This window comes from Eleutherodactylus coqui, chromosome 10 (genome assembly GCF_035609145.1).
Source record: "Eleutherodactylus coqui strain aEleCoq1 chromosome 10, aEleCoq1.hap1, whole genome shotgun sequence".
Taxonomy (NCBI): Eukaryota; Metazoa; Chordata; class Amphibia; order Anura; family Eleutherodactylidae; genus Eleutherodactylus; species Eleutherodactylus coqui.
Window position 1 is genome coordinate 29,771,346 of NC_089846.1, and position 24,056 is coordinate 29,795,401.

Consider the following 24,056-nt stretch of genomic DNA (forward strand, 5'->3'; position numbering starts at 1 on the left):
GTCATCTCATTATGCTCACAGACAGGATTCACCAGTCACAGCTCACCTCCCTGCTCAGTAACTTCTTCACAGGTAACAGTCTCCTGTAGAAGTCAATGGGTCAGCTCTTACCCATTGTGTCTATGGCCCATGAAACTGCTGTAAAGAATATCTCTCTGAAAACTGCAGCTCAGCCAGACGGCTGCTCCCATAATCATGTACAGACAATCGAATAGAAAAAAAAATACAATCACAAAATGCAAACAATTAGACAAACGACCAATTAGTAAGAACCAGTATCTGAAATCTCTGACTGGTCCGGAAGAACTTTGGGGACTTTGCAGAGCAGCTCCTTCAGTTTTGGCATTGACAGTAGTTTAGACTACAGGCCTGTAGCAACAGCATTCTTAAAGTATCGACTGTAAGTCAGTAGATTGATACAAGCTTGATTACTTTTTAAATACCTGACGTCCTATCATAATAGTGAGGACTGCATGGCTTTTAACCTACTGAGCTATAGTCTCGTGGATGTATTAAGCTTTAGTTGCTGTGACACCACTAGCCCACCGTTCTCACGAAGCTCCCAAAGCACTGTTGTCTTTTGTTCTAAGCATAAGGTCTCTATTTGCAAAATGAAGGGTCCGTTTGCACAGTCTGACATCATTGCTGGAGGCATTGGTATACCTGTCATTCTCCATTACTGACACTGCCGTCTGTACAGTGTAATCCTCCTATGTGTACTGATGCCGGATCCCCTTTCTGTAATCTCTTCATCCTGAAATGGCTACATGTAATCCCTCAATCCTCCAACTTCATGCACTTAACAACCACAGATCAGCTGCTTCTAGATAACCGATCCTGTAACCGACACCTATAATGCACGTAACTGATCTTTTTCTATGTCTCTGCCCCGTACTTACCTGTATGTCAGAGGTCATCATTCCTGATTTCACTGTCCATCTGTAAATCACATATTAGGCCACAGATCTACTTATTGTCCTGTTTTGCTAATTAACATTAGTAAGAATTTCCTACACTGCAGGCTGCTTGTTTTGTGGGGTCAGCCACTTGAAACAATTTTACATGCTTTACAATATCCGCGATGTGCTGCGGACCCCCCATGCGGACGCCGAATGGGGAGTCCGCAATAGGAATCTGGTCATGTGAAGCCGGCCTTAAACATAGACTTCAAATCTGGAAAATAAAAAAAGTTTGGGTAGCTACTTAGAAGTCCACCACATGTAGTTAAACCCAAAGCGTGAAAATTTAAAGGGGACTGTATAGTTAACCGTAGAACTCACATCCAGGGATCTAGGAAGCTGAGATATGAGGAGCTGTGTTTCTGCTTATCATTTGAGAGGGGCAATGAAGAAAATGGGTATTTATTTCCCTAGCAGCTCCCGCTATTTAGTGAGGGAGGAAATATCTGTGGTGTTTGCTTCCAATCGGAAGATGTCCAGCAGTGCCATAAGCTCAGAACTAGCAGAAACCAGTGGGACCCAGGTACACCCACCTACTGTTCGGAAACATCTAGCTAGAAATAGTCTTCATGGAAGAATTGTGGCGAAAAAGCCATACCTTTGACTTAGAAAAAGGCCCTAGTGACTCAAGTACGAAAACATAGGAACTAGGGTGCAGGAAAATGTCAGCAGCTGCTCTGGACTAAGGAGTCATAACTTTTGTGGCTGTAAAAGAAGGCAGTTTAGTTTCCTAAGGACTAGAGAGCAGTAGAATAATGAGTGTCTGCAGGCAGCAGTGAAGCATGGTGGACAGCGGTACAATGAGTGTCTGCAGGCAGCAGTGAAGCATGGTAGAGAGCAGTACAATAATGAGTGTCTGCAGACAGCAGTGAAGAATAGTGGAGAGTGGTACCCTAATGAGTGTCTGCAGGCAGCAGTAAAGCATGGTGGAGTGCGGTACAATAATGAGTGCCTGCAGGCAGCAGTGAAGCATGGTGGAGAGAAATACAATAATGAGTGTCTGCAGGCAGCAGTGAAACATGGTGGAGAGCGGTACAATAATGAGTGTCTGCAGGCAGCAGTGAAACATGGTGGAGAGTGGTACAATATTAAGTGTCTGCAGGCAGCAGTGAAGCATGGTAGAGAGCGGTACAATAATGATGTCTGCAGGCAGCAGTGAAGCATGGTGGAGAGCGGTATAATAATGAGTGTCTGCAGGCAGCAGTGAAGCATGGGGGAGAGCAGTACAATAATGAGTGTCTGCAGGCAGCAGTGAAGCATGGTGGAGAGCGGTACAATAATGAATGTCTGCAGGCAGCAGTGAAGCATGGTGGAGAGCGGTACAATAATGAGTGTCTGCAGGCAGCAGTGAAGCATGGTGGATAGTGTTACCATGAGTGTCTGCAGGCAGCAGTGAAGCATGGTGGAAAGCGATATAATAATGTGTCTGCAGGCAACACAGTAACATTGTATGTTAGACCGAAAAAAGACATATGTCCATCTAGTTCAGCCTATTACTCTCTCCACCCATTATGAAGCATAATGGAGGTTCTTTGCAACTTTGGGGCTGCATTTCAGCAAATGGAGTTAGGGATTTGGTCAGGATTAATGGTGTCTTCAATGCTGAGACATAAAGGCAGATACTTATCCATCATGTAATACAATAAAGGATGCGTCTGATTGGCTCCAAATGTATTCTGCAGCAGAACAACACCCCAAAACATCCAACCAATATCATTTAGAACTATCTTCATGTAAAGAAGAACAAGGAGTCCTAGAAGTGATGATACAGAGCCCCGATCTCAACATCATCTAGTCTGTCTGGGATTACATGAAGAGACAGAAAGATTTGAGCGAGCCGACATCCACAGAAGATCTGTGCTTAGTTCTCCAAGATGTTTGGAGCAACCTCCCTGCCGAGTTCCTTCAAAAACTGTGTTCAAGTGTACTTGAAGAACTGATCCCGTTGTGAAGGCAAAGGGTTGTCACACCAACTATTAATGTGATTTTAGATTTTTCTTTTGTTCACTCACTTTGCATTTAGTTAATTGACCAAAAACCATTGATACTTCTATTTTTGAAAGCATGCTTACTCCATGGCATTTTTCTACCCATGCCTAAAATGTTTGCACATTACTGTATCTAGTGAGGTGCAAGACGTGTCTGGTATATGACACGGACACCAATTTTTCTTGCGCACTTTGTGGCACAATTCTGGTGCACAAGCCTTAGTGGGTTTTTAAAGCTCTCAGATGTTGCACACCCGTCTCAGACATTTGTGAGCGTTCTGTATGTGTGTCTCTGGTGATTGATGTAGGTATTTCATCTTTATAAACATCCAGCTGGAAAGGCCAAATCTTTATCGTTGGCTCCTACAATGAAAAAGGAAATACCTAACTGTTAATAAGTTCCAAAATGAGCAAACTTTCTCAGACGCTTAAAAGTCGTTACAGGCGCTGGAAAGGCTAACTTCTACAAGTATGAGTTAAAGTAACAGTAATTGAAGGGGAGGGAAGAGACCCCTGATTCTTTTGTACCGCAATGGTTTTTAACTCTGATGAGACAAAAGAAGCTGGAAAATATCATACGGCCCCATTGGCTCTCTAACATGGTTAAGAGAATTAACCCTTTCTAATCCAATTTGTATCTTAGTTTTCCTAGGGTGCTTACTCTTTTTCTGCCGTTATACAACAGCGCTATTTGCTGGCTAAATCCAGTACTGCATGAGGTGACACGTTGGATAGTCTCTGACAGCAGGGAGGCTGGCAATTTACAGTAAGAGAACCCCGACGGACGTCTTCTAACATCGGAGCTGTACAGCCTTAAATCATAATGTCTTAAGACGTCAGACAGTGGATTGGAAAGGGTTAAAAGGAAATGGACTCAAAGCAATAACCATTTTCAGGGTCCATGAATGCCACTTCAGGAGGTCATTGAGTGGGCGTGATTGGATCCTCTAGTCTGTCGTCATATTGGTAGATTGATTGATTTTGTGTTTACATATATTGCACAACCTAATGTATGTAAACTTGCGAACATCATACCTATATGTTCCTATTAAATATATACGCGGAAATTTATTGAGGGCTGTGCGCCACAGTTTGGTACAAAAAAGTCACAAATTATGTTGAACGCCACAGTTACATGATAATGTGTAATTTTTTTTCCTTTTTCTACATCTCTCAGCACTCTTCCTAAAGTGTCAGCAAAATGTGGGCAGGGCTTATCAAGAGGAACGGGGTCTCCTGGTACATTTTAGAGAACTTACAGAAGCGGCAGGCAGCCAGAATGCTAAATAGAGGAGCAGGTTACACATGTGCTGGACACTGATGAGGTAGCCACTCACAAGCCCTCCTTATACCGAGGAGGGTGGCTGATTAGTGTTGATTCCTGCACAGAAAAGTAGATACCATGTGTCAGGCCACATGGTACATGTAGTGCACCCTGCAAGCTTACAAGCTATTAATGATGCCTTATTGAAATCCACACAAGTGAACCACAGCGGCACTGGCACCCTGGGCTTCCCGAGCGTTCAAAACCATGCTGCATGTTACTGATAAATACTGATAAGTACGAGGTATTAGCTGATATTTTGGCCAAAATACGTGAGCCCACAACCCACTTCAAGGGTCCTCGCATATTGTGGGTCCCTACCCTAACATCAGTTAAAATCACAGAAGGAGAGTATTCAAACAAACAAAAAAGTCACAGAAAGCGGCCATATACACTGATATACTGATTCAAGAGGGCAGGCATATAAACCATGTAACTCCCAACGTGCATACAGCCAGAATGCTAAAAAGGGTAGCAGCTTACACATGTGCAGGACACTGATGAGTTAGCCACTCACAAGCCCTTCTTATACCAATAGGGGTGGCTGATTAGTGTTGATTCCTGCACAGAAAAGTAGATACTAGGTGTTTGTTGGCGGTTACATGGTTTATATGCCTGTCCTCTTGCATCAGGTTATCTGTAAGTATATGGCCACTTTCTGTGACTTACTTACAGAAATGGAAGCAAATTACAGCGTAAATTCATGCCAGCTCGTGGTACCTGGTATAGATTTGTATTTCTGGCACATGAACTGCAAAAAATGCGGTAATCTTAATAGGAGGTGTCTAGTAATGAATTTGGTGCATGCTGCTAAAAAGTGGCATAAAATCGCTTAGTTTTTAGTAAATTCTCCAAATTCAAATGTTCTAAAACATTGGAAGTCGGCCTAGTTTGGTATTAAGGGTCACAACGATTTTTTGGAATTTTCATCTCCACTTTTCAAAAGCCACCGGGACGAACTCTAGCCTTGAATGATATGATTTTAAAGTAGATATGACTTTTTTGACCACTTTTATTGCACTTTTTTCTGAGAAATTAATACAAAAAATGTTTGGCTCTACTTTTGTATTATTTGTTTTATATTGTGTGCCATGCTGGATAAAAAGCGTGCTCAATTTATTGTGTGGGTCATTATGGATTTTATTTTTTTGACTCTATGATCGCTCAGATAAAACATGGCAGTACTTCCTTACTGCAGTGTATAATCTATTTTCTTGGCTATACAATGGTAGATCCACAGTCAATTTTCTGGTATCTGGTTGCCATAGATGCAGTTACCATGGCAACCTGTCAGCCTTATGCAATTAAATGGCAGAGTCCCGATGACTGCTTACATTCTGCAATCAATACAGTCTGTATGGGGTTAATGGCAGGAATCAAAGTTAGAAGCTGTCCCTGCTGTTGGAGCAGGATCCTGGCTGTCACAGCCAGCTTTTACTATGGATGGCGTGGGCACAGCTCAGCCCCCTCCATCTACATGCCGTATTTTTACAGCATTTTGCGTGAACCCCTTACCTGCCATGACGTACCTATACGTTATAGGGTGGGAAGGTCTTAATATATAATGTCCACCGTTCAACAACGTTTTCTGAGGTTTTCCACTTGACACATGACTGTGGAGATAAGTGTTCATCTTGCACTTACTGTATATTGGTTGCCAAAAGCGTTTATAATGCACCTTAATTAACCCTTTCCAATCCATTGTCTGACGTCTTCAGATATTCTGATTGAAGGCTGTACAGCTCCGGCAGGGTATTCTTACTGAACATTACTGGCTGCTCTGTTGTCAGGGGCCTCTCCAGCATGTCCCATACCGCAGTACTAGCTCTAGCCAGCAGATGGTGCCATTGTATAATGACAGAAAGAGAAAACCCCCTAGGAAACCCTCAATCCAAAATTGGATTGAAAAGGGTTAAAGGGAACCTGCCAGCACATCTACCACCTACAACTGCCAACAACTACAGTAGTAGTGGTGTTTCACAAACTCATTTTCTTATGCCTCTTGTATAACCCATCCCTACAGAAATCGATGTTTATAGTGTCCTGCGCTGCATGCACATGGCCGGACGGCCTGATGGGCAGGCCAGACCCACTCTCTTGACCAGAGATCGATTCAAGAGCCAACCCCATTCTGCTTCAGGTGGACATTGTAGGCTACCTCATCCGCAGAACAAATGAAATATTGAGCATGCGCCATAAAAAAGTGGACTGGCGCATGCGGAAATCGCTCTGCCCATTCGTGGGCACATTCTGCAATCAAGTGAATACCACAGTACCAGACACATCCCAATAATAAGAGGCATGCTTTTTCTGAAAAAGAAAAAAAAAAGCTGACACCTTTTTAAAAATTTTTTAACAACCCCTTTAAAGAAGTCCTGCAGATGTTTTTTTTTGCTAAATACTTCAATTCCCCATAAAATACAATTCTGTAGGATCTTTTCTTAGAACTGTGCATTGTGGCGTTCCTCTATTATTCCTCCGGGAATGTATGAATGAAATCATCAGTGACGCATAACCCTACATGCTGACAGTTTCCTGTTAGTTGTGATGCTCTCAACCTTTGTAGGTGTATACCTGTTGACTATTGAAATGGAAATGCCCAGTTGTGAATTTATTTATAAGTTGCAAGAATTTACTGACATCCAGAGAAAGCATCCTCTTTAACTTTAAGGGGAATGTGTCGTCAGAAAATGACTCATTGAATATATCAAGTTTTTATGCTAAACCTATTTTAAAGGGGTATTTCCATCTTAGCTTTATATGGCCGAGATGGGAAAACTCGATGCTTTGTGCCAACCACCAGTTGGAAAGAGCCAAGCACTGTTTCTATAGATCTCATTGAAGTTAATGAGAGCTACGAAAACAGAGCAGGGCTCAGCTCTTTCATAGTGTCCTGCTGGGTGGGCGGTAACCACAGCAGTGGTGCTATGAAAAGCAGAGATGGGAACACCCCTTCAAATAATTTTTTTTTCTGTGTTTCTGTGTTTCAGTGTTCTGTTCTATATTTTAAAACACCCTAAAGTCGTGCCGTTTTCACACTGACCACTAAGTCTGACACTTTCTGTTCTGTAGAGAGAACTTTTCAGCAGTCATCTCATTATCCTCCGTGGCAGGATTGCTATGAGAGGTAACACCTATGTATAGATAAAACAGGTCACAATAGGTGATGGGCATAGATCACCTCCTCCCCTCCCTGCACAGGTCACAGAGCATTCTCACAGCACTATCCTATAGAAGTCAATGGGTCCTTTCCTGTCCATTATGTGAATGGCCCATGAGGCTGCTGTAAGGCAGATCTCTTAATGCTATTAACTACAGCTCAGTTAAGATGGCCATCCCATAGTCGTGTACAGACAATAGAATAAAAACAAATCTACAATAAAAGCAGAAAAATGGAAAAGGTTTCATTATCTGGTTTTAATTAATGAAAAGCATATAGGTGTTACATTTCCTTTAATGCACATGATAGTAATCAATGTTGCCTAAAGGGGTTCTCCCTTAGAAGACATTTATCCTCTTCCAGGGGTTAGAAAGATTGCGGAGCATGACGATTTTTGCCTCTCCCTTAGAAGTGAATGGAGTAACAGTTATACATGCGAATTGCTACTCCATTCACATGGGGCATTCAGATGTGCTGGTCTTGAGATCACTGGAGTTCCCAGGGGTCAGACCCCCAGAAATCAGTCCTTTAACCCCTATCCTTCGAGGAGGGGATAAATGTCTTTAATGGGAAAACCCCTTTAATTGGTCTAGCACACTCATCTAAAGACTACCCACAATAATGTAGGTCATGTGAGTACATAATCTTAAAGCATTTCTTCAGAACTTGTACTATTAATGACCATTCCTCAGGAGAGGTCATCAATAGTTGATTCGTGGGGGTCTGCCGCTCAGGATCCATGCTGATCAGCTGATAGCCTGGCCTACTGTCAACATTGCAGTGGCCCGGTTTGGTACTGCAGGCACAGCTCCCATTGAATTCAGTGCAAGCTGTGCCTTGTAATATCAAACCAGGCCGCTACAATACAAACAGCGGCCGCCTCACTGACAGCGAGCCGAGCGAACGGCTGATCGGCGGGGATCTAAAGCGGCAGATCCTTGCCGATCAATATTGATGACCTCGGTCGAGGAATAGTCATGAACAGTAAAAGTCTCAGAGAAGCCCTTTAAAACTCATTTGCCATTCTATAAAATAGTCACAAACTATTTAGCGGCCCCATAAACCTTTTATATAGAAATCTTCTCAGACTTTTTGGATGCCCACTTGCTGCTTCACGCTAATAAGAAAAAAAGTAATCAAGCCTTTTTTATGAGTTCTCTTTCCTGTAATTTTCCGTGCTGCTACGTATATCTCCTTTTACAAGTCCGAGGTGTCTATGGGGCACATGGGAGCTGGCATTGTAAGTTACCACCAAAAGCGTCGTACCACTAAAATCAGGAAGGCTGCCCCGGCCTCGCTGGGTCTGAAGAGTTAAGTTGCTGTCACATTAATGCCCCAAGCATTTCCCTGCATATCTCTCACCTCCACTGCTACATAATGGGAGCAAAATTGCATTTCTAAACATTTGAACTGCGGGTAACCAACACCTCACTAAACTGATCTCATTCAATTGCTTCAATTTAGCAGCAGGATTTTTTCCCCCCTTCCCTCTAGCACATTACCTTAGAGCTGAGTGATGTTGATAAGGCCCAGGCCTGAAAAATTGGATCCCTGATAAGGGGTCCTGTTATCAGAAGGTGGTGGTGTGAAGGGGGGGCACTGTTCCTCATTTCCATTTAGATGACTATTGATTATTTATTTATCCCAGCAAAGTGAGCCTCGCTTCCAATCTTATCTCAGCCTCCGCTTGTCAGCAGAAAAGAGAGATAGAGTTTACAGACATCACTATCTCAGATAAAAGTTACACTGGGCCTTTTCTTCCCTTTTTTAATCCTTGACTGAAAGGATAACTTTTTTCCTCCAAACAAGAAGTGACGGCGCGGATTTTCCAGCGTGATTCCTGACAGCCGGCCTCATGTATTTAGAGCTCAGACTCCCCACTTTTACCAGTTGGAGAGATTTTTGTTTTCTTTTTGTTTTGCACTCTGATTGCTCTCTTACCTTTGTCTTTGTTTCTCACTTTATATGTCAATTCCAGTCTTGGCACAATGGCTTGTTCACCCGCAATGTAGTCAGTTCTGTTCTGGAAAAGAATGAACCTGATAACCCGGGAATAGCAATATCTATATTTAAAGAGGGGGGGGGGGTTCTGGGATTGTATATGGTCTAAAGAGAATTCATCCCTTATATTTTCTTGTACAAGTTAAAAGGAACCTGTCGGCTTTAACATGCTGTCCAAACTGCAGGCGGTTATAGAGCAGGAGGAGCTGAGCAGGTTGATATATAGTTTTGTGGGAAAAGATTGTATTTTATACATTTACATCCCTGCGTATTCTTTGCGTAGAGGTCCAGTGGGCGGTGCGATCAGCGATGGACAGCTCTCTGTCAGTGCGACAAAAAGCAAAGTGAGCACTTCCCACAAATAAAATAAATGTCAAGGTGTAAGTAAGACATGACTACTACAAATGCTTCAGCACGCAGACACATCTAATATCTGAATGAAATTGCACAATTGCTGTAAAACAAACCGCATAAAAAAAGCAAGCTTCTAAGTGTGCACTTTGATCAAAAGATGTGGGCCCATCTGCTATGGTCAGGCAAACCGTATTGGATGGCTTGCTAACTGTAAAAGACCTTGCATTTTTTTTTGTAGTTGGTATAAACAGTTTTGCAATTTTATTCAGATATTAAATGAGTATGAGCACATATTTCTGTAGCTGGCTATCAGTGACTGCGCATACATAAATAGTTGTCAATAGCTGATAGTCAATGGAGTCCATTCGGCGCTGTTCGATTTCGTCCTGAGATGGAGCTGTTTAGACGTTGGGATCTGCCTTTACTGTTCCCCGAACAGAGCGGGTGTGGAACCACCCTTATATCAGTTCAGGAAATCTTCTATAGGCCGCACACAGCAGCTCAAATCTCCCTTCTGGCCTCGAATCCAGGCTGCGTAGCTCTCAGAAGATGTCTGGACACATTGTAGCAAACTCTTAGTGAGAGGCATTTGGCCGTGTTCTCTAAGGCTGGGTTTACACGGGGCGGAATTGCTGCAAGATGTCCATGTGGACTTTCTGCACCAAAATTCTGCCCGCGGTTTTAATCCCAGGATTAGGCAGCAAAGTCGACAAGATTTGCAAAAATCTCGTCCACACACTGCGACCAATCCGTTGCGGCCAAGCCACGCTGAAATTGCCATGCGGCACGGAAATCAAGGACGCAGCGTGTCAATTCTTTCTCAGTTTCTGCAGCTTCCTCTTTTCTCTATGGGGATAGATAGCCGCAGCAGAATGCCGACGGTGAAGCCGCTCCAAAATCCGCGGGAAAAGGCCGCGGGTTTTGAAACTGCGCTTATCCCGCGGAAATCTCGCTGTCTTTCCGTGTGGTCAATCTGTGGGATTTCAGTCCCGTGTGAACCCAGCCTAAAAGTTATTTTTAAGCGGATTCTGTCAAGGAATTGGTGTCGGATCCTGCATCTTTTTACTCTCCCGTTGACTTTAAAGGGATATCTGCTTCAGTGGACATAAACTACGGTGTGCATTTGGAATCTGTGCCATGGAAGAAAGCCAATAACATGCTCAATCTTGATGTGGATTCCGCATCAGAGAACCCACTTGCGTATGATATTAAAGGGGTTCCCCAAGCAAATACTATTGATGACGTATCCTCAGGATAGGTCAGCAATAATTGATCGGCTGGGCTACAACACTTGGCACCCTAGCTGATAAGCTGCGTGGGAGCTTGTCGGCGCCACAACACAAAGGGGTACAGAGTGGAAGCTGATGCTATGACTCCTGGGTAGTGGCCAGTGTTTGTCATTGTATTGGCAGCTGTCATTAATTTTAATGAGAGCTGTGCCTGCAATTACCAGTGCCAACCACTACACAGGGGTCGTACTTATCTGGGTTCTGTTCCGACCCCTGTGTGACAGCGGGCACCCGATCAGCTGATTGGCTGAGGTTACTAATGGCAGACCTCAACTGATCAACTACTTACCCTGAGGATAAGTCATCAATAGTATTTGCCTGAAAAAAAACCCTTTAAAATGAAAGTCCCCATCAGAAATTTGCTGATACTAATTAGGATTTCATATCCCGTCAGCAAGGCCTTAAGTCTGTTTGTGCTTTTAGCCTCTAGATCTATACAGCAACGTGTCTATTCACTGACAGCTAGTATAGTTCTTGAAAATGATGAGGAATTGAAAAGCTGTGCAACTTTTCATTATACTGTGATTAGGCTTTATTTGCACAAGACCAGATGACATCTTTAATAGATCATTAGCTCGGTGGCTGTTAGCGATCCCAGACTCCTCATTCATTTAGTCTCAGAATTGCTGTTCATTTCATGACCGGTTTGATAGCTATGGGGGTGCAGAGGTAGCGAGCGTCGAACCTGGTGCATGAGGGGTCCTAGAGCCCCACCACCACACAACAACAGGGCACCAGTATTACAAGGCACCATTCACATCTGCGTTTGTTTCACTATTAACGGATCTGTTTAAATTAACAGAACAGAATACTCTAACGGACAGTAAAGTTTCCGTTTTTTTAATGGATCCGCTCGGCGATTCTGTAATAAAAGCGGAACATTTACTGTACTTTTTTTCCATTCAGCATCTGCTGATACCCATTTTTAGCGGATCCACCACGTGGTCTTGATTGGAAGCCTTTCCGTTCCCTTCCGTCTCTCATTGAGCTTCACCCCTCTCTTCACAACTGCGGTCCAGTTGATGCTTAGAAGACTTTCGGTAGTCCCTTTAATGATAATGGGACACGAATTGTATTTCATGGAAGGATTTCTGCTGGCTGCTCCTCCTGTAGATCAACCTCTGGAATGTTTCTTTTATGTGCGGAGTATGTAAGCCTCCCTCAGAGCGATCATTTATTAACCATCTAAGTGTTAAGCTGCTGCATCACAATAGCTGCTGTTTTTCGGCGGTCGGCCAGTAGTCCGGACCTTGGCTGCGGGAGCCCATAGCTAAATCTGCTTGTGACCCAGAACAAGGCGTGCTTGTGCAGTAGATCAATCATCGCGCCTGGCTCTCTCCTGACGGCCGTATTACTGCCTCACATAAATGCCTCCTGCTGCCACATAAACAAACTTGTTTTCTCTCAGGCCGCTGACATTTTTAAGGTCTCTGTAAAGGGTACAGGAGGCCTGCGGTCTTCTGCATGGTGTCACAGGGAGACCCCAATTCAGCTCTAGCAATAAATGCTGCAAAGTGGGAACTCCCTAAAGGCTGTGAGATGTTTAACCTCTTCCATCTGTACTTACTTTAAAACTATTCCTCTTCTGTCGCTCCGATTCAAGCTCTGCGTTGTTTGCGGTACCTGATACGGGTGAGCAGGGTGACTATGGAGGCCTCTCTGCGTGCCCCACTCAGTCTATCCAATTACTAGAATTGCCACCTAATGGTTTGTGCAGGAAAGCAGGACTTTGATATTTTTCACCATGATCATTTATTTAATATATCAGCTAATATCTGGTAGCCATTTTGAGATATATATATATATATATATATAATGTGTGTGTGCATATGTATATAATAATTAGAGACCACCATCTAGAAGCGCATTGGACCTCCTTTTGGCCTTCATTACTGCAGCAATTCTTCGAGGCGTAGATTCCAGTAGATGTTGAAATCGTTCTGCACGAGAAATGGGCATAATGTTGCACGAGAAACCCCACAAGTTTGGCAGTGAAGTTCAGGCCCCGGCTAGCCTATCACGGATGACCTTATTGGAAGTCACTCAGATTGCTGGATTTCCCCATTCTAATGTGGGTTCACACTGAAACCGGTCAACGGAAAAGTTGCTTAGTTGACTTTATGCTGCACTCCGGAGTCACTAGTCTAATTTCCATACCAGGAGGCTCCAATTATGAAAGGGCCAATGTATTCAATGAATTAGGGAATGAAAAGTGGAGCTGATTTCATGTTAAAATTTCAGAGAATTCCCCAATCACCAATTAATATATCTTCTTAAATGGGTTGTCTTTACGCAAATACAAAGTGACCTGTCAATCAAACGGAGCGGAGGGGGGCCGCTCAGCGGATACTACTTCCTGCACCCAGCCGGTTTTCAGACCCTGTTTTCTCTGAAATGCTGCAGCATTTCCCAGTAAAGCGTACAGTCTCATGTATCAAAACTGTCTAATAGTAAAGCTGTCTTTGTTGCCCGTGGCTACCAATAAAAGCTCCGCTCTCATTTCGTAAAATACTCTGGAAAAATGAAAACTGCACTTTGGTTGCTACGGGCAAAAAATAGTTTCACTATTGGACAGTTTTGATACATGAGGAGGGTGGTATTTGATGGTCCTCATGGTTGGGGCAGCATGAAACTGCTGAGCGGTTCCTTTTAAAACATTTGTCCCATTTGGAGACGTTTTTTAATTGCAAGTACCTCAGGTTTAGGAGAATTACTGCTTAAAGGGAATGGGTCATTTAAAAATGGCCTATCATATAAGGCTTAGATTACACCAGCGATCGATTGTTCGGCTCCATTCTAGGAAGTGGCAGGTCTGGCATATGCCGGACATGGATGGCACTGAACGGACTCCATTGACTATAATGAGGTCCGTGTAGCTTCTGGCATGCACGCAGAAATAATCCTGGACAGAATAGTACAGCATGCAGCATTTTTTTGGCCAGGGTTTCATACTGGATCTGCATCGGAGGCTCCAAACTGAGCCACCAGTGCAGATGTGAACGTAGCCTTAATCAAGTTTTTATGTAGAAGCTATTTTTAAATATTTTTCGGTGTGTTTTTTTTTTCTTTTTCTTCAATTTTTGATGTCACAATCTCTATTTTAAAAAAAAAGGCATCCTGACATCCTGCAGTTTTCACACTGACCTCTAAGCGTAATAATAGTCTGAGACTTCCTGTTCTGTAGAGAAAACTTTTCAGCAATCATCTCATTATCATCACAACAGGACTACACTGAAAGGTGACCACTATATATAGATAACACAGGCTTCACCTCCTTCCCCCTCCCTGCACAATGATGTCTGAACAGGTCGCAGATAGAGATGAGCGAGTATACTCGCTAAGGCACATTACTCGAGCGAGTAGTGCCTTAGCCGAGTATCTCCCCACTCGTCTCTAAAGATTCAGGGGCCGGCGGGGGGCAGGGAGCGGTGGGGGAGAGCGGGGAGGAACGGAGGGGAGTATACTCGCTCATCTCTAGTCACAGAGCATGCCCACAACTATCTCACATAGAAGTGGGTAGGGTCAACTCCTGTTAATTGCAGCTCAAGCTAGATGGCTGCCTCCGTAGTGATACAGACAAAATGGAATTTAAAAATCTACAATCAGAAAATAAAAACCAATGAGAAAAATGTTGAAAGTGCCGCTATCTAGTTTTAATTATTAAAAAAAAAATAGCTGATACTTTCCAATTAAGCGCATCAGCCAATAGGAGAATGTGCAGAAGTAGTCTGGAGCCTGACTCGTAAAGGGTGAATACTCATTCAGTAATCATTTTGGGGTTTTTTTGTTTTTTTTTAAAGGTTTTATTTATAAGCAGAAAATAGAAAACCCCCGAGTGTCAAATTGCGATATTTAATTGAAATCTAGAGAAAAATGTATACAAATATATAGGTGGAATCTGTAAATCTTGCCCCCATCCGCCAATGATGTGGAGTACAGTGAGCGCATTCAGTGATGTATAAATCAGTAGTACAGTACTTTGGGTAATAGACACCATATAAATCCAATGATGTTTACAATATATAATAAAAATCTTGTTTGCGATCATATATTATGCATAGAACAGATGGCGTGAAGGGAATTGAGACAAATGGTGCAGGCCTGGCATTCACGCACAGCTTTATACATATTTCCTGGAGCTGAGTGACTGGAGGTGGTATGGTGTAAGGTGGCACATGTTATCCATGCCACCATGCTGCTTGCTTCTACTTCAGTTCTGCGACTGTTCGCACATGTCAAATGTACTAGGAGGCGCCCATGCACTCGGCACATGCCAATAGAATATTCTTTTGCCATACACATGGCCTTTTGCCACTGAGCTGGTGTTGCATAGGAGGGAAAAAGAAAAAAAAAGTATACCAGGTGATATACAGTTTTTTACATTTGGGGTCCATGGCCTACTATATGAATACCTATTTAGTGGCTTGCATTGTAGGCTTCCAACAGAGGCATATGTCGGGGAGTACTCCTGATACGTCAGAGGTATACATCGAGTAGGACCCCTGATACGACAGAGATATATGTTGGGGAGTACTCCTGATATGACAGAGGCATATGTCGGGGAGTACTCCTGATACGTCAGAGGTATACATCGAGTAGGACCCCTGATACGACAGAGATATATGTCGGGGAGAACTCCTGATACGACAGAGGTATATGTCGGGTAGGACTCCTGATATGACAGAGGTATATGTCGGGGAGTACTCCTGATACGTCAGAGGTATATGTCGGAGAGTACTCCTGATACATCAGAGGTATATGTCGGGGAGTACTCCTGATACGACAGGTATATGTCGGGGAGTACTCCTGATACGTCAGAGGTATATGTCGGGGAGTACTCCTGATACGACAGGTATATGTCGGGGAGTACTCCTGATACGACAGGTATATGTCGGGGAGTACTCCTGATACGACAGGTATATGTCGGGGAGTACTCCTGATACGACAGGTATATGTCGGGGAGTACTCCTGATACGTCAGAGGTATATGTCGGGGAGTACTCCTGATACGACAGAGGTATATGTCGGGGAGTACTCCTGATACGTCAGAGGTATATGTCGGGGAGTACTCCTAATACGACAGAGGTATATGTCGGGGAGTACTCCTAATACGACAGAGGTATATGTCGAGGAGTACTCCTGATACGACAGAAGTATATGTAGGGGAGTACTCCTGATACGACAGAGGTATATGTCTGAGAGTACTCCTGATACGTCAGAGGTATATGTCTGAGAGTACTTCTGATACGTGAGGGGTATATGTCTGAGAGTACTCCTGATACGTCAGAGGTATATGTCTGGTAGGACTCCTGATACGTCAGAGGTATATGTCGGGGAGTACTCCTGATACGTCAGAGGTATATGTCGGGGAGTACTCCTGATACGTCAGAGGTATATGTCGGGGAGTACTCCTGATACGTCAGGGGTATATGTCTGAGAGTACTCCTGATACGTCAGAGGTATATGTCAGGGAGTACTCCTGATACGACAGAGGTATATGTCGGAGAGTAATCCTGATACGTCAGAGGTATATGTCTGAGAGTACTCCTGATACGTCAGAGGTATATGTCTGGTAGGACTCCTGATACGTCAGAGGTATATGTCTGAGAGTACTCCTGATATGTGAGGGGTATAGGTCGGGTAGGATCCTTTAGGCTACTTTTACATGGACGACTTTCATTCCAGTGCTTTGACACAGGAGCGAGAGTTGTTCAGTGAATGGAAGTGGAGCGTGCCTCCATTCACCATGAACAGACAGTTATTCGAAGATGAACGACTGCCTGTTTAATTTGAGCAAGAAGTCGCTCACTAGTCGTTTTATTTCAGTGCGCTTAAACCGGGCGACTACTGAGTAATTTCATGCTCCGTACCCTATTGGGTCCCGTGTTCCCATGGGACAACTATTATTTAAAATTACTTGTTTGGGTGATTTTTCCATCGATGGTTGGCTCGTGTAAAGTTACACTCGCACTACTTAGTTTCACTGAGATGAGGATCCGCCTCGTGTCCAGAAGCTTCTTATCTACCGTCTGTATAAATAATGAAGGAAATTTACTAAGTTTTCCACGGTGCATGATGCTCACGCCTCTTCATGTATGAGGCGCATCCTGGCACCTCCGTGCTCCTTCTCATAAATGTACACCAAGTCCGATCTGGCATACATTATACGTAAGTCTGTCGGTCCGTGGCGGCCGTGTCCTCTCCTGACAAATCCTGCCCATTTTTCATTAAAGTGGCGAGGACAGTGCGGAAAGACAAAAAGTGGCAACATTTTTGCACAGCTGGGGTTTATACAAAAATTTGCAACTTTTCTGTACCAAAATTCTGGCATATGCCAGTTAATAAATGTCACCCCATGTGTATGGCCAGCAATTGTGTGAGTGCGTTACCTTATTGTATTACATTTATGGGATCTTTTTATGTTCTAGGTCCTCAGTATCGACTAGAGAAGCAGAACCAGCCTAATGTGCCTGTGGATCTAGACAATTCGCTGGAAAGTCAGAATTCCCTGGAGTTCTGTCTGGTCAGAGAGAACAGTAAGTATTTGCACCCCGGTGTGTAGCCTCTAAGCAGTCAGTGCACTCTCACACACCATTATTTACTTATTTGTGTCTCTCAGATCTTCTTGCTAGGAGAATATGCCCATAAGCTGTGATTGATTGACTCCGTCTTTATACAAGAATCAGGGTCTTGGTTATCATGCTCATGACGGATCTTTGTAGAGGGTCTGACTCCAGCACTGCTGAAATGAGAATCTCTAGATAACTGATGAGGGGGTCATGAGCAGATGGAAACAGAATACATCACATTTTAGTGCAATGTGCGTCGGCCCCATCTCATATCTAGCTGAGTTAACACTTTATTGTTTTGACTTATTTAGCCCAGTTTTGTCTGTCTGTGATTAAATTGGAGTGTATGAGTGTTGTGTGTTAAAGAATAGTGTAGATATATAACACAGCAGCATCCACTGTCTCTGCAGATGCAATGCAGTCCATTCACTTTGTAATCTTGGGTTGGGGGATCCTTAAAATCAGACCCCAACCATACATAAGTATATGCCTTAACGTTTATCAAGTAGAAACCCAATTCCAAGAAAGTTGGACACTGTGTAAAATGTTAATAAATGTAAAGAAAAAAAGAATGCAATGATTTAGAAATCGAATATAACAATATTTATTCACAACAGACCATAGAACACATATGAGAAAGTGAAAGTGAGAAATGTTTCCATTTCATGTCAAATAATGTAACTCATTTAGAAATGGATGGCAGCAACACATCTCACAAAAGTTGGAGCAGAGTTAACAAAAGGCTGGGGAAGTAATTGGTACTAATGAAAAACAGCTGGAGGGTCAATGTTCTACTAAATCACATGAGTGTATAAAAAGAGCATGGAGGAAAGGAAGAGTCTCACAGAAGCAAAGATGGTCAGAGGTTCACCAGTCTGAAAAACTGCATCTAAAAATTGGGGAAAAATTCAGAAAAATGTTCCTCAGTGTAAAAATGTGAAGAGTTTGCATATCCCACCATCTATGGTACATAATGCCATCAAAGGGCTCAGAGAATCTGGAGAGAGTCATGTACAGTAGGGGCAAGGCCGACTATCAAAATTGGATGCTCAAGATTGACAGGTTCCGAGGCATCACTGCATTAAAAACAGGCATAATAGTGTAATGCAAATCATTCCAGAAATCATTGTCTGTGAACACAGTTTGTTGTGCAATTCAAATGCAAGTTAACGCTTTCCTATCCAATTTGTATCCTGGTTTTCCTAGGCGGCTTACTCTTTTTCAGCTATTATACAATGGCGCTATATGCTGGCTAAAGCCAGTACTGCATGAGGTGACACATTGGATAGACTCTGACAGCAGAGAGGCTACCCATATACAGTAAGAGAACACCAACGGACGTCTTCCAACATCGGAGCTGTACAGCCTTGAATCATAATGTCTTCAGACGTCAGACAGTGGATTGGAAAGGGTTAAAGGGGTTTCCAGTTAGAATACAATTGATGACCTTTCCTCAATGGGAGCCGTGTCTGCAGTTACAAGCGCCGGCCACTTCACAGAGGTTGGATCAGAGACTTCGCTGCTTCTGGTCCGCCCCCTGTTTATTTGCGTCGCTGTCAGTGGGCGCACAATCAGCTGATTGGTCGGGGTCCTAAGCAACTGATCCCAGACGATCAGCTACTGACGACCTAATCATGAGGATAGGTCATCAATAGTATTCTTCCTGGAAAACCCATTTAAAGCTGCATCATGGAAAAAGAAGCTTTATATCAACACAATCCAGAAACGCCGTCATCTTCTTTGGGCCAAAGCTCATTTAAAATGGACTGAGACAAAATGGGAAACTGTTCTGTGGTCAGATAAATCAAAATGCGAAATTCTTTTTGGAAACCACTGATGCTGCGTCCTGCGGACTGAAGAGGAGATGGACCATCCAGCACGTTATCAGCGCACAGTTCAAAAGCCTGCATCTCCGATGGTGTGAAGCAAAAAATACGGCAAAGAAGACCCAGGACTGTTGAGCAGCTAGACTCCTACATGAACCAAGAAAGGGGCAACATTCCTCTCCGAAAACCCCAGCAACTTGTCTCCTCACTTCCCCAGAGGGGATTCTACACAATGGTAGACATGGGCCTCTCCCAACTTTTTTGTGTTGTGTTGCTGCCATCAATTTTTAAACAAGTTTAATTTTTAAGGAAATGTAAAAATTTCACCCCACTTTCACCTTCTGATGTATTTTATAATCTATTGTGAATAATATATGGTTATATGAGATTTGCAAATCATTGCATTCTTTATTTACATTTATTTATATTGTACTCTGCATTACAACCTACATGGAATTGGGGTTGTATATACCTTGTAGGAATTTCCCAAGACTTAAATACTAATGACCTCAAGTTAGTACATCAGTAGTTCATTCGTGGTAGCCGGCTGCTTGGGATTCCCACGGATCAGCTGTTTGCCAGGCCTACTGTCAGTACGAACAGAGCTGGAAGCAGACCGTTCTGTCCTCATTGCAGCAGCCCTGGTTGGAAATGAATGCAGACCCAGCTCCGATTTGACCTGCGCCAATCAACTATGGATGAGCGATCCTGATAATAGGTCATCAATAGTTAAAGCTATGTACACCGTTGCACTTTTTTTTCCTTTTTTATTTAAATGTGTTTTTAGAATTGGGTTTCATTCACATTTTCTGATTGTTTGATTTTTATGCTTGCATTGTTTTTCAAGGCTATGCAGACTAGAGGAGTGAAATCTTTGCAAATTCTGTCAGTCACAGTAAACTGACAGCTCTTCCCCTAGCCCGCTCCCCTTCTGTGAATGTGCATTCACTGCCTTTCTACTAAACTATTATAGAGGGTTATATGAAAGTGACGTGGGATGTGGAGGAAAGCAGAACAGAGAAAGCTACTATCACAGAGGACTGTAATTCACTCTGAATTAATTTTTTGGTCTTATCAGAAGTAAGGAGGAAATAGACCAGCAGCTACTCAGAGAGAAGATGAGAAACAGCTGTGTAGTATTGAGTGAGCATGGTCACACTATACAGCAGAGAGGGGAGGAGGAGCTGAGCTTGTTTACTTTCATGAGAGAGAACAGCTGATCAGTGTTGGGTACGCCCTCCAGCTAAAAACTTGAATGTAGGTGTGCCTGCAGTCCAAGTATGAGGGTTTCTAAATGCATGAGAAGGAAAACTCAATGCCCAAAAAAACAGATAAGTATGTCATTTTTTTCTGCAGGGACTTCGTTAGATATGTGTGTATTGTTTTATCATAAACAAAACTTTCCATAGCCTCTAAGTCTCAGAAAACCTCTTTAATACTCACCTACAGTTAGCATCCTAAACTAATTCTAACTAAACATATGGGATATACAGACAAGTCTAAACGTACCATTGGTTCTCATCATAGTAACTCCCTACTCAAAAATCTTCTTGTGTATGCTGCTTAGGTGGTATTTTAATTAGTTTTTAAACAATCCAATTGGTAGATCCCTGATTTGACTAGTTTGGGTTCTCTTCCTCTCCATCGATTCACTTAAGATTGACGTCTTTAGCTCGCTTACACTGAAAGCGCTTTCCGTTCTTGCTCCCCACTTCCAAAATCGAGATATGCGCAGTGATGTACCCTACTGTGGCGATCAACATCGCTGCTATCACAGCTCATTTGCCAATTTCAGAATATCCTGGACCCGTCCAGCCAAAGAACCATCCATTGGACCATTTCCAACTAATTGGCATACCACATGTCTCATGAGTAAACTGCATTATCAGTGCATTGGAGGCATTGGAAAAATGAGAATCAAAGGAATGTTTAGACTTGTCTGTATGTAGCACGTCTTTGGTAAGGAATGGTTAAGGTGTAATTGCAGGTGATGGACTTACTTTAACATGAAGTCATTTACATTATTACTTTGCATTGAACCCAGTGCTTAGATGTTTGTTATATGTATGGTGGAGGTAGCACTGTGTGCCTTCAACTCTGTATGCAAAAGTAGTGTATCCATGTCGTTAAACACAAACCAGATTATGTATTATGCAAAATGCATTGTCTGCCCCCACACCTTTATATAGAGCCAAGCCCTGTCCTCATCCCCCAAATGTGCTAAGAGATTTACAAGCTCACAATCCAGCCCTTTCCACCCTCTAAAATACAAGTTGTGCAGACGAGCGTCCTTTCCACGGCTAATTGAATTTTATATCCCGCCGCTTGCTTTCTATGATGCTCCCCTCCTCATCTTATCATTAAGAACTAATTAGTATTCAAGGGAAATTGGTCTTAATATATTAAAATTGGTTAAGTGCCTTTAGACCTGTTTGAAAAGCCAATGTCTTATTGGAAGCTGTAACTGGGGACTGTGTATGTAATTAATTGAATTACAATTAAGAATTTTCATTAAGCAAAATACTAGTACATTAAAATAATAAGGCATCATGTTTTCTGTCTGTTAAACGTCTATTCTTGCTAGAAGCCAGAATACATATAATACATACGTTGGCAGTAGGGTATATTTCATAGACTTGGGCAGGTATGGAAGGTCATGTAACATCCAGGCCATTTATCACCATCGTAACTCATGAGCTGTTAGATTCAGCAATTCTTCACAAAGGCATTACTAATAACTATAGTCTCGTTAGTCTCCAAGTCAAGATCTCATGGTCCTTCTCTATGTACTTTTGTGGAATTCTTTCTGTAACAAGTTTCAAACTACAGTAGATTACTCGTAGTTGAAAATAATATGATGTGGACTCTGTTGACCAAAATTGCTTTGGCGCCAGCTAAACAATGGCGCATAGTCTAAGGAATTAACTTTTTTACCTTTTAACCACCTAAAGGCCTCCATACACTGTAGATTTTAGTCATTCGAGCACATTGATAATGTTGGGTACGGATGACACTCTAATGTCTATCGGGAAGGCTCAATTTTCGCCCAACAGATATTGGAGAACGAAGGACCGGGAACTTTGACTTTCAGCACCTGCTTCTTTTGCTCTTTGGAGGATAAGCTGGGACCAAAGCTGTCTAGCTGTGGCTTACCTCTCTAAAAAAACAAACGTTAGGCCAAGCCCAAGGTTCATGTATGTGGGGGAACTAGTGAAAACAGCTGTTGAATGAGTGATCATTTGTCCAACAGTTGGTCTTTGGAGACCTTAAGAGAGGGATGGCCTTTTCTGGTGGAGTCTCCAGTTTGCAACACTTATAGTAGTCACCTCTTTGTGATTGCTTCTGGGATGGAGAATAAACGGACACCAATGGGAGTAGCAGGACAAGCTGATATGATAATGCAAGAAGTAGCAATAACAGAAAAGGACAATGGCAAGACTTGAGAGGTGCCCGGGAACTTGGCATTGGACGAGGTTACAACGACTGTAGCAGATCAAGCCAGCAGTAGAAAACCCAAGACATGGAGCATACGTTGTTGGACATGCCATGAGTCAAAACCAAGGACACAGAGCAGAAGCACTCAAACACAAGCCTTAGATTGTTACTGGAAACATAGGACAAAATAACAAGCAGCAAGATAAAAAGTGAACTAAAATCTTCATCTCTTGGTGTCTGCTTGGTCTGAGAGCTCGTAGTCTGGAAGCGCAGTCTTTAGACCTGGTACTATGCAGTAATCTGACATACTGTAGGAAACAGTAAAGGCAACCATACACATTAGAATAATGTTGGCGAAATCAGACCAGCTGACTATAGGGGTGTACCGGGGCATACTATCTTAGCCCCAGTGGCAGATGTTGGGGTAAAGAAGAATTGGCTGTGTCTTGAAAGATGTCTAGTAGCGGCTTACTCTCCTCTCCACGTACATTATACATGCATGCTACATGTGTATGGAGGGGTTTGGAGAAACATTTGTTAGCTGTCTGAAGTGTATTTCTGCTAACAACCAACTGAACAATGGTCTAAACTGTCATACAGGCTATAACTCAAGATCAGTGCAAGACTTGTAAAGCTGGGTATTCTTGTATCTTGACGCCACCAGGAAGCTAGGGGTTTTACAGGGCTTGGATGCAGGAATGCCCTTGTCGCACCCCTAGCTCCCGATTGGCTGACTTGGCAAAAATCCTAGCAGCACAGTGTGTATTGATTGTTGGCTGCCGTGGACAGTTAGGGTTAGGGATGATTTTGTTTTTAGCCTTACATTATTAGTTGTAAATACTTCCATGTTCAACCTGTAACATGGAAGCATTTACAGTTAATAATGTAAGGCAATTCGGAAAATCATCCCTAACCCTAACCGTCCACGGCAGCCAACAATCAATACACATGAAGCAGCAATACATGTTGCACTGCCGTGGATCTCCCGCCGCCGCCGCTGTGCAGGAGAGAACGGAGAGGCTCAGTGGGGATTTGAAGCAGCAACGGCGAAGGGCCACCGAATACACAGCAGCGCCAAGCTTACTTACGTAAGGGCAGTCGAGCCGGATGGGAGATGCCGCGTGGGCTGTCAGAGGACGTCAGGAGCAGCAG

General features: G+C 43.1%; 1 protein-coding gene across 2 annotated transcripts in view; it reads left to right on the forward strand.

Annotated features, from left to right (window-relative positions):
* MAPKAP1 (MAPK associated protein 1) overlaps nt 1-24,056 on the forward strand; it is a 168,784-nt gene that overhangs the window by 95,730 nt on the left and 48,998 nt on the right. For both annotated transcript variants that reach the window (XM_066580758.1, XM_066580759.1), the window contains exon 8: nt 17,503-17,610. In XM_066580758.1, the coding sequence (XP_066436855.1) occupies nt 17,503-17,610 (108 nt within the window). The remainder of the gene's footprint in view (nt 1-17,502; nt 17,611-24,056) is intronic.